The sequence below is a fragment of the Saimiri boliviensis genome, chromosome 18 (genome assembly GCF_048565385.1).
Source record: "Saimiri boliviensis isolate mSaiBol1 chromosome 18, mSaiBol1.pri, whole genome shotgun sequence".
NCBI classification, from domain to species: domain Eukaryota; kingdom Metazoa; phylum Chordata; class Mammalia; order Primates; family Cebidae; genus Saimiri; species Saimiri boliviensis.
In genome coordinates this window covers 16,005,200-16,023,539 of record NC_133466.1, presented here as the reverse complement: position 1 = coordinate 16,023,539, position 18,340 = coordinate 16,005,200, and the positions used below count along the sequence as shown (strand labels likewise).

Sequence of the window (18,340 nt, the reverse complement as noted above, 5' to 3'; positions counted from 1 at the left end):
ATATTTTAGGCTTTGTAGGCCCATTTGGTCTCTGTCAAAAATACTTGAACGCTACCACTCCCTTGTTAGAAAGCAACTGCAGGCAACATGTAATGGTATGAGCCTGTTTTCCAATAACATTTATTTATTTACACAAACAGCCAGTAGGCCAGATATACATGGGAGGCAGGCCTTTACTTACTGAAGTGATTTAAGTCCCACAGCTAAAGTGATTAACATGGTTGAGAGGAGGAACATGGTCATTTAGAGCAGATAACAGTGGTCAGTGGACAATAAGGCTTTGACAGTAACAACATGTTTATTATAACATCCAGCCAAGAATAGAAACAAAACACCTCTTAATTTAAGGAGAATAAGAAAACATCAGGCGATTCCTAGAGTACTACTACAAATACAGCTTTCACTCACAGTAAAAATTATGCCAATTTCAATCATTTTGGTCATCATCCCAGTCTTTCTTCCCACTTGGAGGCTTAGGCCCACCAGCTGGTTTTGCCATGATGATCTGCATAAAAAAGAATCACACAAGAGTATGCTTATAAATTCAACCTTTAGAATGAAAAGAATCCTTCTATTAGCCTGATTCAAGGTTAAGCAATCTTCCTAATATAATTATGTACTGCATATTAAAACACTACATCAGAGTTTGCTAGCTCCCTTGTTAGAAATTAAATTGTAAACTTCCAGCAGCATGAGAAAGTTTACTGCTTTTGTGTATAATAGCAACAAAATTCACGGATGAAGTGAACATTCTGAGACATGCACTTCAGTAACTCAATAAGCTGAAAGTGAACATACGTGCATGCATCACTGGTATCAGTCAGTTTGGCACCTGATTTGCTATTTATATATGAGATTGGTCCTGCCAACCATCTTTGTCCCAATTTCCTTGTGGTTTAGGAGCTTTAGGTCCACCTGCCAGCTTTGCCATTATAATCTAAAGTAGTTGATACATAAATATATACTAAGTTTAACACTGAAATTTTCTAAAATCTGTAAATGAGAACCATTCAAGTAGCAGGAATTTTTCATAAACAAAAATCTAAGCATTTAGTTCCCTGGTAACTTAAAAAAAAATGCTCCAAACCTCTCCTTACTTTATCTAAAATGGGTTTTAGCTTGTGTTTCAAGCATCACAAACTGGAAAACTTTTTTTTGAGACGGAGTCTTGCTCTACTGCCAGGCTGAATGAAGTGTGGTGGCACCATCTCGGCTCACTGCAGCCTCTGCCTCCAGGTTTCAAGCAATTCTCCTGCCTCAGCCTCCCCAGTACCTGGGACTATAGGCACGCACCACCACGCCCAGGTATTTTATTTTTGTATTTTTAGTAGAGACAGGGTTTCACCATGTTGTCTAGGATAGTCATGATCTCCTGACCTCTTGATCCGCCTGCCGCTCAAAGTGCTGGGATTACAGGTGTAAGCCTGGGTTTATTTATTTATTTTTTTGAGATGGGAGTCTTGCTCTGTTCCCCAGGCTAGAGTGCAGTGGTGCGATTTCAGCCCACTGCAACCTCCGCCTCCTGGGTTCAAGTCTGATTCTCTTGCCTCAGCCTCCCGAGTAGCTGGGATTACAGACACCCACCGCCATACCTGGATAATTTTTGTATTTTTAGTAGAGACAGGGTTTCACCATGTTGGCCATCTTTAGGTATCTTAAAAAAGATACCTAAACTTGAAATTCTCAGAATAACATGTTACTGATTAAGGATAATTTCAGATTGAATTAAAGGCATTAACTGTATTTGAGAACCTAAGTGCACCTTGATTTTAAAAAGTAACTAAAACAAGTAGTTCCCAAACTTCAGTGAGTACCATAATCAAAGTACTCATTAAAATAGACTGCTAGGCCTCTTTCAGTGTTTCAGTGGGTCTGGAGTGACATCCAAGAATCTGTATTTCTTATTTTTAGTTTTATAGAGATGGACTGTCACTATGTCAACCAGGCTGGAGTGACATGATGTGATCACAGCTCACCGTAGCCTTCAACTCCTGGGCTCAAGTGATCCTCCCACCTCAGCCTCCTGAGTAGCTGGGACTACAGGTGTGAGTCACCGTATCTGCCTGAGAATCTATCATTACCTAACAAGTTCTCAGGTGATGTTGATGCTGTCAATTTTGGGACCATACTTTGAGAACTAGTGAAACAGACATTTGAACAAAGATGAATCCAGCCTGTACTACACTACCCAATGCTTCAAGCCTGATCTGCAATTCCTTTTCCAGAATATATACTATACAAATTTAGATTCATTATACTACACACTATATAAACAAACTGGTTAATATAGTTGGATGGGTTCCTTAGCTACATACTTTTATATAGAGTGCAAAGACTGGGGGCACACATCAACCAACAACTTCCTCTACCATAAGACAAAGCAGAGTTCCTAGTTTAAAGCCAAAATTCAACGTGCCTTTGTGATCAGGGTTGTTATTGTCTTGCTTGGATGACATTCAAAGTTCCTAACTAACACTGTTGGAATTTCTGCTTACCTTATGCTGCAGTCTACTTAGCTTCTCCCATCCCTATTTTTGGTCCCCCCCTTTTATTCTTAGCCACATTCTAATTTCTAGAATAAACAGTTCCTTAGATTTCTGTTACCTTTATTTAAAAACTCAAAAAACCATATTCTTCCATTGAAAACCACTGAATAAGCTGATAGAGAAACCCCTATTAATCTGGTATACAAACATCTAGTTTCTGCTTATTTCCAAAGACTTGAAACTAAATATCCAGTTCCATTTCTTGGTCATCTCTAGCTATCATAGTTCTTCCTTATATAAAGAATAAAAATTTTATAGTTACCACCAACTGGTCCTTACTGTGCTTAGAAGTTGAATTGTCTTTCCACTGATTTCTACCTAAGACTTACTCCAACTTTAATATGACATAACTTTTACCTAATGGATTTTATACTATACCATTAGCAAATCAAAATTTTCTATTAAGTACTTACAAATAGTCATTGCTTATTAATTACTTCGAAAATTTTGTGGAGAAATTGATTTAATTATGTCTACAAGAAAATGCCTTTTGGAAAAATAATTACGAATTCAGATTTACTTCTATATATAGAACAGTCTACCACATTCTTAAAAAAGAAAGGTAGAAATATGATTTTAAACACCTTTAACACCTTTTAGTACCTTAAGCTAAAATTTGTCATAGCAGAAAAGAATTTTAAATACCCAGTCCTCTTATCTGCACAGCTAGAGACTTCATTTTCCTTCAAGTTGGTAGTCTGCAATGTCTGCTTGAGGGCTTTACAGTCCTTCCACATTTCATCTTAGTATTATATATTACATTTACTCTCTAAATTTTTTGTACAAAGGGGTTCTAAGGCTAAAAGGTTTGAAAATTATAAATGTAAATTACATTTGTTCTACCGATTCCTACTTAAAATGGCAAAGGATTCTTTCAGTGGAAAGATCTACATTTTAAATTAGTTGTAATATATTCAATACAATTTACAATAGAAGAAAAAACTTGGAGTGGTGGCACTTTAGTATGTTTAATATGTGAAGACTAAGAATCCTTTAAATTAGAACTATGCTATGTTCTAGTTCTGAGAAAATACACTGTTGAACCATATGCAAATGAGTATTTTTAAAGATCAAAATTTCACTTTGCTCACCTGATCCACTCTAAGTACAGTGACTGCAGCATTAGTGGCGAGTTTGATAGCCCAGTATTTTCCCAGGTAAGTATCTAGAATACCAGCCTCCAACATGTCCTTTACAGCAGGTACTTCAGCCTGTCCAAACACAATTTTCATCCTTCATTTAAAATCATTTTATGTGAAAATGTTTATACTCAACAAAAAGCCCCATATAGCACCTTAAATAGTACTAGAAAGTAACCAAGGACAGTACTACCTTACAGAGTCATCCTTTAGTATTTGAGGATTGGTTCTAGGACCCCCTAAGGATGCCAAAATCGGTGGATCCTGAAGTCCCTTATATAAAATGACATGTCTAGATATAATCTATGCATATCCTCTAATATACTTTAAATCGTTTCCAGATTAATTATAGTATCTAAATAGTTGTTATACTGTATTTTTAAATGTCTTTAGTTTCTGGTTGGTTGAATCAATGGGTAAGAACTGGGCTGACTACATACTATAGAACAAAAGGCTACCAATAAAATGGAAGGAAAATGAAACTTTCCTCCATCAGACAATCTATGTAAAAACTAAGAAAATAATGTGCTCCCAAATGAGAACAGTGTTTCTCATTGATTTTTCCTTTAAGTTCACACTATTTTTAGGTTGTGCATTCCCAAATTAAAGCAATTTAAGTTCAGTGCTTTTTTTCCAAATACCTCAATATCTAATCCAACGTTTTTATTTCCTTCTTGATGTACTGCATAAAGTTTAGAGATTACTTCATTGGCCTTAACTCCAGAGTTTTCTGCCAGTGCCCGGGGAATAGCTTCAAATGCCTCAGCGAACTTCTTAATAGCATACTGTTCAAGTCCAGGACATGTCTAAAACAAAAATGTGTTAATTACTGCATATTATTCAAGCTATGGAAAGTCAATTTATACAGAAAAAGCTATACCTCTCCATATGACGTAATCTGTTTGGCTAACTCAATTTCTGTTGCTCCACCTCCGGGTACAAGACGCTTATCCTGTATGTAGTCCCCCACAAAAAAAAAAAAAAAAAAAAAAGTTACTAAAAAGCAGTTTGCATTTTTCTAATCTTTTCATATTCCAGTACCCCACCAAATGGGAGTTTTTAATCAGGCATTGTTACTCAAATACAAATTATAAATTTGGTATATAATGAGTGGGTGGGGCAAATTTTCTTAGTACACAGTCTGGTATATGAAAAGGACTGAATGAGCAAAGCACCGTATCTTTTTTTGCATATCCAGATATAGCACTAAGAACTGCTTTACCAACTAAAAGCACATTACAATGGAAAATAACCATACACAATTTTCTTTTAAAAGTTCTGCTTTGCTATTAACTCTTCTGTACAATCTTTTTTAGAAACTATCATATTTAATAGCAGTGGACACTTAAGTCTCAGGTAAAAACAAAAACAGGTGCTTCACTTCATATAAATCACTCATTCTGAAGTTCTCATGATGTTCATGAGCCTGTCAACCATACTTTTAAGACCATAGAAGGTACTCAGACCTTACAAAGTACTAACATTACTGCTAATACTGACCCTTGTGAGAACTTTGAAAGTATTAACACCATCATCTACTGCCCTTTCTATATCATCCATCAGATTGTCTGTAGAGCCTCGAAGTACTATGGTAGAAATGGCACCATCTTCCTTTTCTATTAAAAAATTAAATATATTTAGTGATTAAATAAAAGAAGCTAAAAACCACCCACTTATATAAACATGTTTTACCGTTCTTACATACCATGCTTAAAAACCACCACCTGAGTATCTCCAACTTCTGAGAGGTAAACACTGTCACAGTGTCCCATTTCTTCAAGGACAGGAGGTGTCTGTAAGAAAGTGACTTTTGTAATAAAAAATTCAACCAAGTTCAACTATCTTTTAGTGCTTTCTAAAATACATACCAATCTAGGAAGAGCTGTAGCACCAACTGTTTTACATAGTCTTCGGAGATCCCATTTTGAGTTTAGCCTTTAAAAAACACAAAGACCTTAATAAAAGTTTTAATCCATTTGATTTTAATTTCAGATAGCATATAAAGTATGAATTAAAGAGGAACCTGTACACCAGCCCTCAAGTCACATTCTTTTGACAATGGATTTAAACTCAGAACACATCTGGACTGCAATTAACACTGAGGCCAAGAAGCTCATTCCTGACCCTGCGAATGAGTCCGGCGAATAATACCACATCTTAAATCTGTGTTGTATAGCATTGTACTAGAATTGGGAGAACTGAAGTCACTTTAGATTGCCAGTGGCTTGTAGTTCTAAAACACCAGGAAACCTTTACAAAACTCAACAGCATATAGAAAATTTTTGCTTTACTCTGTGCAATCAATGTTCTGTGAAGAAAAGTACAGTGATTTATTTTGCACATTTTATTGGGTACTAGGGATGATAAGTTGTCTAGTGCACACATTAAATGTGTTCATTTATTAAAAGGAATCTTCCTTAATCTACACTTGATAGGCAATGCACCAAGCTTGTGTCTAGTCTCTTGGACAAGTTGTCCCTTTTACCTGGAATGGCTTTCCCTCTTCCTTTTCAAATATCTGGTAATTGGTCCTTCAAGCTCTCAGCTTAAATTTATGTTTTCTCAGAGGCCTTTCCTGACCCCTCTCCAATCTATGCCCTTTTGCTATTTGACCTAAAACCTATACTTTCCCTTTAGGAACAGTTTTCATGGTCTATTTTGTTTAGTGTTTTCATCACCAAAAAACCATTTATAATATAGGTAAAAAGAATTCGGCTCTTACCTCACTAACATGATATTGTATTTGTTTGCATAATGAAGAGCCATGTCTGCCACTTTGCCACCTGTTACTACGACATTTGCACCAGTATCAGCAATAGCTTTGACTTGTGCATCCATGAGGTTTTCTTCTCCCTTACTAAAATTCATCAATTCTTCAGCAGTCTTTATCAATACTGTTCCCTGGCAAAACAAGCAAATATTCCCTTTAAAATCATTTCACATGTTTAAAAAAAAAAATCATTTCACTACATTGGTGTTCAAAGTCATAAGATAATTAGTTTACTGAAGAAGTAATTTAAACGTTTGGCAAAATAAATATAAAGATAAATGTGCATTTATTATGAAGGAGCAGAATATAAAATCTGTGTGAAATTGACAGAAACTCAGATTACTTCTAGAACCTCCTCTCAAAACAGATGCATCTACTTTGAAGTACTCTGGTGGAAAAGCTGGAGAAGTGCTTTTATTTTAAGTATGTCAGGCAGGTGTCCTGGTGTTTGTCTTCTGACAAAGGTTAACTAGTGTTACCAAAACAGCGTTGTGGTTCTCAAACCTTTTCTAAAATGTGGACTAGGCCAGGTGTGGTGGCTCACACCTGTAATCCTAGCACTCTGGGAGGGCAAGGCAGGTGGATCACTTGAGGTCAGGAGTTTGAGACCAGCCGGGCCAACATGGTGAAACCCCGTCTCTACTAAAAACACAAAAATTAGTCGGAAATCGCTTGAACCCAGGAGGTGGAAGTTGCAGTGAGTCAAGATCGCACCACTGCAATCCACCCTGGGTGACAGAGCAAGACTCTCTCAAACAAACAAATAAATTAATTAATTAAATAAGTGGACCAAATGACCAGACACACCTCTTTTAAAACTGTCAACAATTTGAATTTCACGAATTCTAGAGATGAAGTCAGCCACTACTGACGATAAATACAAACTTCAAACCGTCTAATGTATATATTTTTAGAAACATACCTATCATTTTCAAATTATATTAGTATATTGTTCCAGGATGCTACAGAATGTCAACTTTTTTTATTTTTGTGAAGAGCACACGAAGTACTCACATTCTCATAATCTTTCACTTGTTGAATGTATAAGCTCTACTAGAGGTTAAAGGCTGTGTGTCAGAATATAAATAAATGGTCACCATCTTTATATTTCAAGTTTTATGTTCAGTAGTTGAATTAGATATTCAAAGAATTTAAATCTGGCATAAAAAACAGCTAAGATCCTGCAGTGTTGAGTAACTAAGAAGTACTTACTGATTTAAGAGCTAACTCGAACAATCTGAAAGTGTAACCCAAATTTTTACTTTTAAGGTTTGAAGTCTACATACCTTAGTTTCTGTTATCATGCCGTCGAAAGGACAAGAGTACACTGCTATTTTTGCATCTTTGACAGATGTTACATCACCTTCAGTTTCCTTCTTAAAAACCATGCCATGCAATACTGAAGAGGAACTGATACCAGAGCCCTAAGGAATTGAATACCAAAACCATCAGCAATCTCATGAAAATAACTTAACAGTTAAACTGTTGATTCTAAACATACCAAAAATATCCCTTTCTAAAATAAAATCATAAACCAAGGCAGTGACTCCTGGGATAAGGGGTGGGGTAGTGGACAAAGCATTCCATTCTGCTTGAGGCAGAAATCACTGTTACGGAGGGGAGGTCCTTACGTGTACTGGGAAGAACCAAAGGCAGAGAACTGCTCCTAGCCATTCAGTCACCTAATGCTTGGTGCCAGTATAGTAGGCACAGCTGCCAATACTGCAAATACAACACAGAACGAAGCAAAGATTCTGTTCTCACAAGCTTAGTAGTTTAATGGGAAAAGCTGGGAGTACGTGGAGGGAAACAGCAAACATGGCACACATGAGTATCTTCAGAGACAGCACATGTAGTACTCATAAGCTAGATTCATATTTACAATGAGAATGCCAATGTGCAAAACTGAAACCACTCCAGTGACAGGTTTTACTCTATCAAGCACATTTTATTAAAAATATACTTCAATATTTCAGTACTAACATTAAGGTGTGAATTCTATTATTAAAGAGGAATAGAACAACTTCCACCCCACTCAAAACTGTCTTTGAAGCTTATTATAATTCTGAATAATATGAAGAACACAAAAAATTAGTATTTTGGGCCGGGTACAGTGGCTCATGCCTGTAATCCCAGCCTTTTAAGAGGCCGAGGCGGGCAGATAACAAGGTCAGAAATTCGAGACCAGCCTGACCAACATGGTGAAAAATTAGCTGGGTGTGGTGGCATGTGCAGGAGAATTGCTTGAACCCGGGAGGTGGAGGTTGCAGTGAGCCTATATCACACTGGGCTACAGAGAGACTCCGTCCCCCAAAAAACTTTTTGTTTATACATTATTCTCAAACCCACATCACAGAAAATGACTTTGTAAGGAGAAAATATATCAAAATTCTTTTAAATTTAAATAGGTAATAGTATTATTACAACTTAACAGTATCAAAATGTTATAAAATAACACCTCGAAAAAAGTCCTAAGTGTCCGAATCATAAAGTAACATTTAGGTTTAGATTAACACAATTTTTTTTTTTTTTTTTTTTTTTGCACAACAAACAGCAACAACAACAACAAAATACTGACCTACAGATGTAGCATTAATACATTTTCTACTCACCAGAATTTTACAAACTCTGATGTTATCAACATTGAAATGGCCGGAATCAGGAAAAATAGATACTGTTAAGAAAATGAGATATATCTAAAGATTATTTTAGGACAACAGAGAAAATATCTAGTCACATTAAAGATATTTTTATTTTGGATCTTTCCATTTACTGATATTTACTTACCACATGCTTGAGCAATAAGCTTGGCCAGAAATACTTCATTACCATATTGTTTACTCATTATGGAGGTACGAAGTAGAGATGAGACTTCATCAACATCTCGAAGGTTTTTTGCAGAACAACATACCAAATTAGGAAGAATCTCATGGGCTTTTTTGCAGGCTATTTCATAACCTTCTATGACCTAAAACATAAACGACATTTTCTTATTCTGACATGACTTACAATAGCTAATTTTGGTAATCCAATGCATATGGATATCTATTTTTGATATAAAATGACAAAGAATATACTTCAGAATAATACAGATGGAAGACTCTACTAGTCATGAATAGAGGCTTAGATGACAGCCCAAATTTGAATCTTAACTCTACCTGACTCACTAGCTATGAAATCTTGGGCAAGATTTTTAAAATTTTAGTCTGTTTTCTCATCTAAAATAAAGCGGAAAAAAAATGGGAATAGGTAAAATGGGATTACAGGCCTTACAGAGTTTTTGTGAGACTAAAATGATACCGCATGTGAAGCATATGTACTATAATGGCTGGTACAGAGCAAACTGCTCAGTAAATGTTAGCTACTACTATAATAATGATTTTAGTTTATGTTTTAAGTAGGTGTATATGTAAGCAAAAATTAAGTAGGAGTACATTATAAAATGAACACTTGCCTCTGAAACTGACAGGCCAATCCTCAGAAGTTCTTCAGCTAATTCCAAAAGAGCTCCAGCAAATACCAGAACAAAGTTTGTGCCATCTCCAACTTCTTGTTCTTGCATATGAGAGGCCATTACAATCATTTTTGCTGCAGGATGCTGTACCTAGTATAAAAGATAGTTATCAAGTTAAACATCTGATCCTTAAAGCAACATAAAACTGTTCAGTTTCATTTCTTAAATAGACTCCAATTTTCCTGTAACTCCATTTGATCACACTACTATTATACTACTTATGGCGTGGTCACAAGAAAAAAATCCAAGTCCTTTTATGCCAATCAGTACAAATGTATCACTATAAATAAGAATTTCAAAGTGCATCCTCTTTTGATGGCCTATACATACAGTGCCACTTCAGCATATGTATTTCACTAAATTAAAAAACAAAGTAATTACAATCACCAAACCTAGACTTTTTTTTCGAAAATTTTTTTATTTGTCTTTTTCCTAGACATTTTTTTTTTTTTTTTTTGAGACGGAGTTTCGCTCCCGTTACCCAGGCTGGAGTGCAATGGCGCGATCTCGGCTCACTGCAACCTCCGCCTCCTGAGTTCAGGCAATTCTCCTGCCTCAACCTCCTGAGTAGCTGGGATTACAGGCACGCGCCACCACGCCCAGCTAATTTTTTGTATTTTTAGTAGAGACGGGGTTTCACCGTGTTGACCAGGATGGTCTCGATCTCTAGACCTCGTGATCCACCCGCCTCAGCCTCTCAAGGTGCTGGGATTACAGGCTTGAGCCACCACGCCCAGCTCCTAGACATTTTTTTAAAAAGCCTTCAGGAGAACTAAAATAGATAACACTTAACTCGGTCTTAAGTTTCAATACCTATTTTACTATACATTTTTGTTGTAAGAACTATCATTTGTTGTTCAAAGAAAGGGGGGAATATACAATTTTTCTTAAAATATAGCAATTTTATATGAATTTTTTTTTAATTTTTTAATTTTTTATTTTTGGATTTTATTTGTAGGATTTAATTTTAGATACCATGAAACAAATCAATGAGTAACAACTGAGAACATCAAGAAAACTATAAAATGTCAGCCCTGTGATTTTATTACTTTGACGCTATCACCACCGTACTTTAATAACTCCTGAGATATCCGTGTACAAAATTAACATTCACAATGACAAATTCTTACACAAATGTTTTGTGGAGTTAAAATTTAACTTTTAAATTCTTTAAGATTATATTGGGTTTTTCTTAGATGGAGTCTTGCTCTGTCACCCAGGCTGGAGTGCGGTGGCAGAATCTCGGCTCATGGTAACCTCTGCCTCCCAGGTTCAAGCAATTCTCCTGTCCCAGCCTCCTGAGTAGCTAGAATTACAGGGGTGTGCTACTATGCTCAGTTAATCTTTTTCTTTCGTTATTAAAGACAGGGTTTCACCATGTTGCCCAGGCTAGTCTCGAACCCCTTACCTCGGGTGATCCACCCACCTCCGCCTCCCAAAGTGCTGGGATTACAGGTGTGAACCATAGCACCTAGCCAAGAATATACTGTTATTTAAGAGGATAGAGAAAGGTTGATTCTTCGATAGTTTCATTTAAAACAAAAGATTAAGTTCTACTGCTTTCAAGGGCTTAGTTTCAGGAAAATTCCCTGAGGTTGCATATGTTATCCTTTAATTACAAGGCAGGGGTGAGGAATGGCTCTCTCTGCCTGTTCAGGTGCCAGACCTTCCTTATAACCCTGCTAACAGTAATTTATGGACTCTAATAGCAAAACTAGAGCTGAACAAAGTAAAATGGCATAAACTGATTGTTTTATTTTCATAAAACCAAAGGGTTTGATCTTTTTAAAAACCACTGTTTTATGTATACATTTCTGCATTGTGGAGTAATTTACATCAGAGTCATTCTATAGAATGAAGACAATGGTAATCAATTTCATATCATAATTAACAAACGTATCATAATCAATCCTTCTATAAATTAATAATGAGATTTTCAACATTTCAGTGGCTAAAATGTTCAATCTAAAGAGGCCTCTTTATAATTAGAACAATCTATACAATAAATTTTCAAGTTGGAAAAACAGTCCCTTATCCAATCTGAAATAAGAAATTTCTTCTAGTTAAAATCTACTGAATTTTGATGTCACCAAAACATTTCTTGACTCTTTTTAAAGAAACAACTTACTTCTAGTTCTCTTAAAATAGTCGCTGCATCATTTGTCACAAACAACTTCTCCAAGTGGTTGATAACCATTTTGTTCATTCCTCAAAAATAAAAAAAGAAAAAGAAAGCCATTATTAATCAAATCCTTCCCCAAATACCCAGGAAAATCTAGTTTAAAAAAAAAAAAAAAAAAAAAGTGTATATTAAAAAATACATACAAATTAAAAAAAAAAAGCTTTGTAAGAACACATGTACTAGCTATTCTTCGAGTTTATCTTATAGCCCCATGGGCAATCCTCAAGTGCAGACCCACATTCCTTCTTTCCTTTCTAACATCCTACAATATTTACTACTACATAAGATGCCAAATCTCACATTTTTGCCAGTTTGTGTTCTGTTTGCAACATGATTGTCATGCAGCCAGTGCTCAATAGAAATTAATATATAAAAAGGCCAAAATAATCCACTTACTATATTTAGTTGTATGTTTACTCCATGTAACTGTATCAATTAAATTCAATTGGTGGTAGAAGGAAAGAGGAAGGAGAGAGTTTTCTTCCTTAAACTATGTCACTTTTATATTCAGTGTTTGTCACAATGAACATTAGGTACTACCTTACTCATCAAAGTGTTATAATTTTTCTACCCTCTCAACAGGATAAAAAGTAATATATCGATCCTTATTTTTCTAAAGACATGTGAGTTGATGAAAAATTAAGAAATAAAATTGGAAATGAACTATTCATTGAGCTATCAAATTAACTTCCAAAGCCATACTATAAATATCCTCAGAACAAGTTTGAAAGAAGAGCTATTACACAAAATTCTACTACTGTATCTTTACAAATATTAATTTAGAAATTACCATTTGGTCCATACGCTGTACGAGTAGTTTGGGCAAGCTCCTTGCAAGCTTGTATGTTTCTATATACAGCCTCTTCTAATCCTGAAAAGTGCTGTAAAAAACAACAACAACAACAAAAAACTCCGCCAATTAGACAGGACAGTGAAACAAGAATTTTCAAATACAAGGTATCTTTGCTTATGTCTTGCTTCTTTCTAATAAAGAGGGAGGATAGCTTGGGTATTTGGCACAAGAGGGCTGAAGGGCTGGTTACAAATCTTTGCTTTCTGGCTATTTTTAAATTGGGGCAATTTTCTTAATATTTCTTTGTTAGTAAAATGAGGTAATTATAACAGTACCTACCTCAGAGGACTGTTGAGACACTCAAACAAGATTTATTTACATAAACCAAGGCATCTGATATTCACAAATGATGCATAAATTTCCTCTCTAGTTCAATGAATAAAGTATAACATTTTGGGGGACCACAGGTACCTACTTGCACATCAAATCATAAGACCTATAATTTTTTTATTAAAAGTAGTGAAAAGCATAGGAAAGCATGCTAAGACTAGAGAATGGCTATGAGGTACTTCAAGTAGAATTCCTTTCTAGTTTATCAGTATTTTCTAACTGTTAAATGTGGAATATTTTTCTTATTGTGTTAGAATCTGGGCTTTTATAAAGCAAGAAGTGTTTAGGGACAAAGTATACAGACTGCTGAATACTTTTTTGAATTGCAATACAATCCCAATGCGTACATACTGAAAAAGTGAATTGCTCACAGCACTAAAAATTCTTACAAATTCTACACTAGACTTGAGTTGGGATTTACTTGAGTCCTCAGATATGTTTCATGAATCTACTGTACATATGAACATTTCTCTAGAGCTGTGCTGTCCAACACAGCAGCCATCAGCTAAATGGGGCTAGTGAAAGCAATTAAAATAATTTTTTTTTTTTGGTAGAGAAGATTTTTGGCATGTCTGCCAGGAACTCCTGGCCTTCCTTAATTGATTCACTCACCTCAGTCTCCTCAAAATGCCGGGATTACAGGTATAAGCCACCAACTCCTGCCAATAGCTACTACTTTAAAAGCATCTTCGGCCAGGTGTGGTGGCTCACGTCTGTAATCCCAGCACTTTGGGAGGCCGAGGCGGGCGGATCACGAGGTCAAGAGATTGAGACCATCCTGGCCAACATGGTGAAATCCCATCTCTATTAAAAAAAAATACAAAAAGATAGCTGGGCATGGTGGCACGTGCCTGTGGTCCCAGCTACTTGGGAGGCTGAGACGGAAGAATCGCTTGAACCCAGAAGGCTGAGGAGCCGAGATTGTACCACTGCACTCCAGCCTGGCGTTAGAGCAAGACTCCGCCTCAAAAAAAGAAAAAAAGCATCTTCAGCAAGAAGGGTGGTATTCCAGCAATAAACTTAAGTCCGAACTCCTGGCTTACACTCTTGCTTCTTCCCCTCACTCCCCATTCTGTGAGAAGCATCTGATCAGATCCCATCATTCCCATACTTAAGACCACTGGTTTCCAAGCCCGCTTAGGATAAAACGCAAATCCCTCTTCAGGGAAACACGGCCCTACCTGTCCTGGCCCTTGTACAGCTCCTCCTCTGAAATTTACCATTCTTCTTTTCTTTGGTAAGCTTCAGCCACATAACCTGTTTTTTGTTTTTTAAAAAACAGATCCAAATCATTCCATCCTGAGATCTTTGTATTAGTCCCTGAGCCTGGAATTTCCCCCTAAAAGAGGGGGAGGAAAACAGTCCAGGCTCAGGGACTTCTCTCACTAAGCGCTGAGCTACGAGTTCTTCCCTAAACATCTAAGTGTTCTGTCTATTCCTGATACTTCTTTTAGAGACATTTTTACCTCTTGTCACTCTCTACTACAGTACAATTTCTTTCATCATTATTTGGAACTCTCCTTTAGTTAATCATTATTTCTGCTCTGGAAGGATATAAACTCTTCCAGAGCTGGGAGTTCTGTCTTTCACTGCAGTTCCTTAAGTACCTATTTACTGAATGAAAACAGCTTAGTGTTCTGTAAAAAAAAAAACAAAAAACAAAAAACAAAAAACAAAAAACAACACTAGCATTGGAATGAGAAATAATGCTTTGTGATACACAAGTTTTCCAAACCTGTATTAGTAGAAAAAATCCATATTGGAAGCTATGATCTCAGCCTGATTTAAGGGAATCAGCCCATATCATTTTCAAAAGATTATTCCACCAACATTTACATTAAACCCTGACATTTACTTAGTATACCGGCATTATTTGAAAACTTCAGCCTATCAACATGAACCTAGTCCCATTAAACTGTTAATGCTCCCACTACGTCACATAAAATCTTAAATTCAACCACACTGATCTATTTCTTGACAAAGTCTGGAGGACGCATAGCGGAATGCAATTCGAACAGCACAAGAGACAAATTTATCAACAGTCCAGTAAGGTATTTTTTAAAACCATACTGATACAACGTTGAAGACAAGGTCATTACACAAAATGACGTTATGTGCCCCAGGGTATCACTTATCCTGCAGATTACACAGTCAGAACTCAGAGACACGACATCTCGGTCCAGTCTCACCAATTTAAAGATGAAAGCAAAACCCAACAGAGTTACGTTTTAGATTAAGCCAGCTAACCTACGTTGGGACCGGCGCTTATTTGTCTACAACGCATAGCTTCTGTGAATTAAGCTGGGAGCCCTGTTTCTCACTGGGAAGGAAGCAACCAAGACTCGGCCCTTGTTCCCTGGATCGCTTACTTCTGCTTCCTTCCCATCTCAAAACTCGCGAGCTGAGTGTAAACTGGCGTCGCAGTTCCCAAGACAATTTCATCCATGTTACTCAACTTCACCCTCACAACGCCTTTTAAGGGTGACGGGCCTCAGCCCCATTTACGGATGGAGGCAAAACGCACGAGCGGTTTCACGTGCGTCCACCTTCAAAGTGTACAATGTCGATCTTGCGGACCGGTACCCACCCATCGCGGCCGCCCCCTCGGCTTCCCCTGGTCGCGGAAGGAGGCAAGTGCTCGCAGGCCCCGGGCGGCCGAGCCCTTCCGAGACCACCTCCCTTTCTGGAATCTTCTCTGCCCCGGGCCGCTATGCCAGGGCAGCACGCTCGGCCCGTTAGTAGGCCCTCCTACTTCGCCGCGGCCGCTGCAGCCCTATGCTGACTCTCCCACCTCATTCCTTTCCTTCAGCTCTTACTTTCGCTCCCTCCTTGAGCATCTGGGCAAAACCCGGAGCCTTGGGAACGTGAAGCGCCATGTCTAGGCTGCAGGTAGCCGTTCACGCGACTGCTCGGAAGACCGCGGAGGAAGTGAGGAGCGCGCACAGCTTTCTGGGAACGCAGCGTGCAAAGCTTACCTCACGCCCCTCCTCGCCCTCCAGTTAGCCTGTCCTTTCCCCGCCGCGAGGTCTGAAGCCTCGCGAGAAGAAGAGCAACTTCTGTGGCCAGAACCAAACTGACGATCCCCGATCGAGTCGATCCACGGGGCGCGCGCCGGGAGCGCCTGGGGTTTCTGGCTCACGCACGCGCACACGGCCCAGGCCTTAGGGGTTTGCTTCAGCCTGCGTTCTCCGACCGCCCTCAGCGGCTTGGTCGTTCGATTTTTGTCGTTTCTGACCTCGAAGCCACACATCCTTAACTTAGTTTCCACGTAATCTTCCCGAGCCAGCACCCACATCAGGACAGGTGTGCCTTTTCTTCCTGAGGTAGCTCGTCTGCCCCGTCCCCCGGAACTGTCTTCGGGCGTCCGCTCTGTGTTGGGCAGCGTCGGAAGCGCTGGGATGTCCGTGATCGTGCAGGGCGTCGCTGAGGGTGGCGACACGTCGAGGGCTCGCGCGTGCCAGGTTCTGTGTGATCCGCTTTACATGCGGTATCTCCTCACGGTCCATCTAACAAATTGATGGTATTGTGGATTTAAATGCCAGTTAGTTTTCCTTCTATAAAATGGAGGTAATGCCATTAAAAATTAAATGGTATTGTGTCCATTTTGTAGAAGGGAAACAAGTTCACAAACTGAAATAATTTGCCCCAGATCACAGAGCTAGTAAATGTGAAAGCTGGAATTCCTACTCAGATCAACTGATGGCAAAATGCCGGTTCTTAACCACTATCTTCCTCTTTTCTCCTTCCTGGGAATATAAATCCCTTTTACTCCTTTAAGAACAGATATAAATACACATATTTATTTATTTGATTTATATATATCTAATGTATACATTTATATAAATCTGATTTATATATAAATCTATACATACATATAGATTCCTTTTACTCCTTTAAGATGAGATCTTAAAACCTGATCTCTGTCTTCTCACATCAACACATGGCTGATTTCAAAAAAGAGTAATTTTCTCACTGTGAAAGTAATCCACTCTCCTTGTAGAAAATACAGAAAATATGAAACAGACTGTTTTGGTGGAACAATTGACTTGAACATGTAGGAATTTTTTTTTTCAGACATATATAATTCTTTATTATCAATTCCAGATGAATGTCCTCATTGTTCAGAAACCCAACATTTCTCCAGTTTCTGTCACTAGCGTGCCCATTCTAAGGTGGACATCATCCTTTGGCATTTGTTTTTGTTTCCTTTTGTTTTGGTTCACTTTAAATATAAATAAATAAATATGTATATATATTTTTATATATATACATATTTAATATGTATAATATAATATATGTATATGTATAATATAATATGTATATATATATACATATTAAATAAATATGTATATATATTTTATATTGCACTTTAGGTTCTCGGGTACATGTGCAGAACATGCAGGATTGTTGCATAGGTATCTACATGGCAATGTGGTTTGCTGCTTCCATCCCCTGTCACCTATATCTGGCATTTCTCCCCATGTTATTCCTCCACAACCTCCCTACCCACCCACTGTCCCCCCACTATTCCTCTCCAACAGACCCCAGTGTGTGATGTTCCCCTGCCTGTGTCCATGTGTTCTCGTTGTTCAACACCCGCCTATGAGTGAGAACATGTGGTGTTTTTCTGTTCTTGTGTCAGTTTGCTGAGAATGATGGTTTCCAGATTCATCCATGTCCCTACAAAGGACACAAACTCATCATTTTTTATGGCTGCGTAGTATTCCATGGTGCATATATGCCACATTTTCCTTGTCCAGTCTATCATTGATGGGCATTTGGGTTGGTTCCAGGTCTTTGTTATTGTAAACAGTGTCACAATGAACATACATGTGCATGTGTCTTTATAATAGAATGATTTATAATCCTTTGGATATATACTCAGTAATGGGATTTCTGGGTCAAATGGAATATGATACATTGAGGAATCTCCACACTGTCTTCCACAATGGTTGAACTAATTTACATTCCCACCAACAGTGTAAAAGTGTTCCTATTTCAGCTGG

At 37.7% G+C, this 18,340-nt stretch overlaps 1 protein-coding gene across 1 annotated transcript; it reads right to left on the bottom strand.

Moving 5' to 3' along the window:
• Positions 1-279: 279 nt before the first annotated feature.
• Positions 280-16,288, bottom strand: CCT8 (chaperonin containing TCP1 subunit 8). Its single transcript, XM_003927688.4, has 15 exons — positions 16,151-16,288; positions 12,942-13,032; positions 12,098-12,177; positions 9,910-10,059; positions 9,243-9,423; positions 9,068-9,129; positions 7,742-7,879; positions 6,408-6,586; positions 5,554-5,620; positions 5,391-5,478; positions 5,186-5,301; positions 4,566-4,637; positions 4,327-4,491; positions 3,638-3,757; positions 280-505 (listed from the first exon to the last, which is right to left on the bottom strand). Exons 1-15 carry the CDS (start codon positions 16,208-16,210, stop codon positions 428-430), a joined length of 1,647 nt encoding a protein of 548 aa, XP_003927737.1. The 5' UTR covers positions 16,211-16,288; the 3' UTR covers positions 280-427.
• Positions 16,289-18,340: the final 2,052 nt, after the last annotated feature.

Excerpts from the sequence above, each read along its gene's own strand:
- CCT8 (XM_003927688.4), bottom strand. The coding sequence starts at position 16,210 with ATGGCGCTTCACGTTCCCAAGGCTCCGGGTTTTGCCCAGATGCTCAAG. Across the intron at positions 9,424-9,909 it reads TTGGCCTGTCAGTTTCAGAG|GTCATAGAAGGTTATGAAAT; the intron begins GCAAGTGTTCAT and ends TTTATGTTTTAG. Across the intron at positions 5,302-5,390 it reads GGTGGTGGTTTTTAAGCATG|AAAAGGAAGATGGTGCCATT; the intron begins GTATGTAAGAAC and ends ATTTTTTAATAG.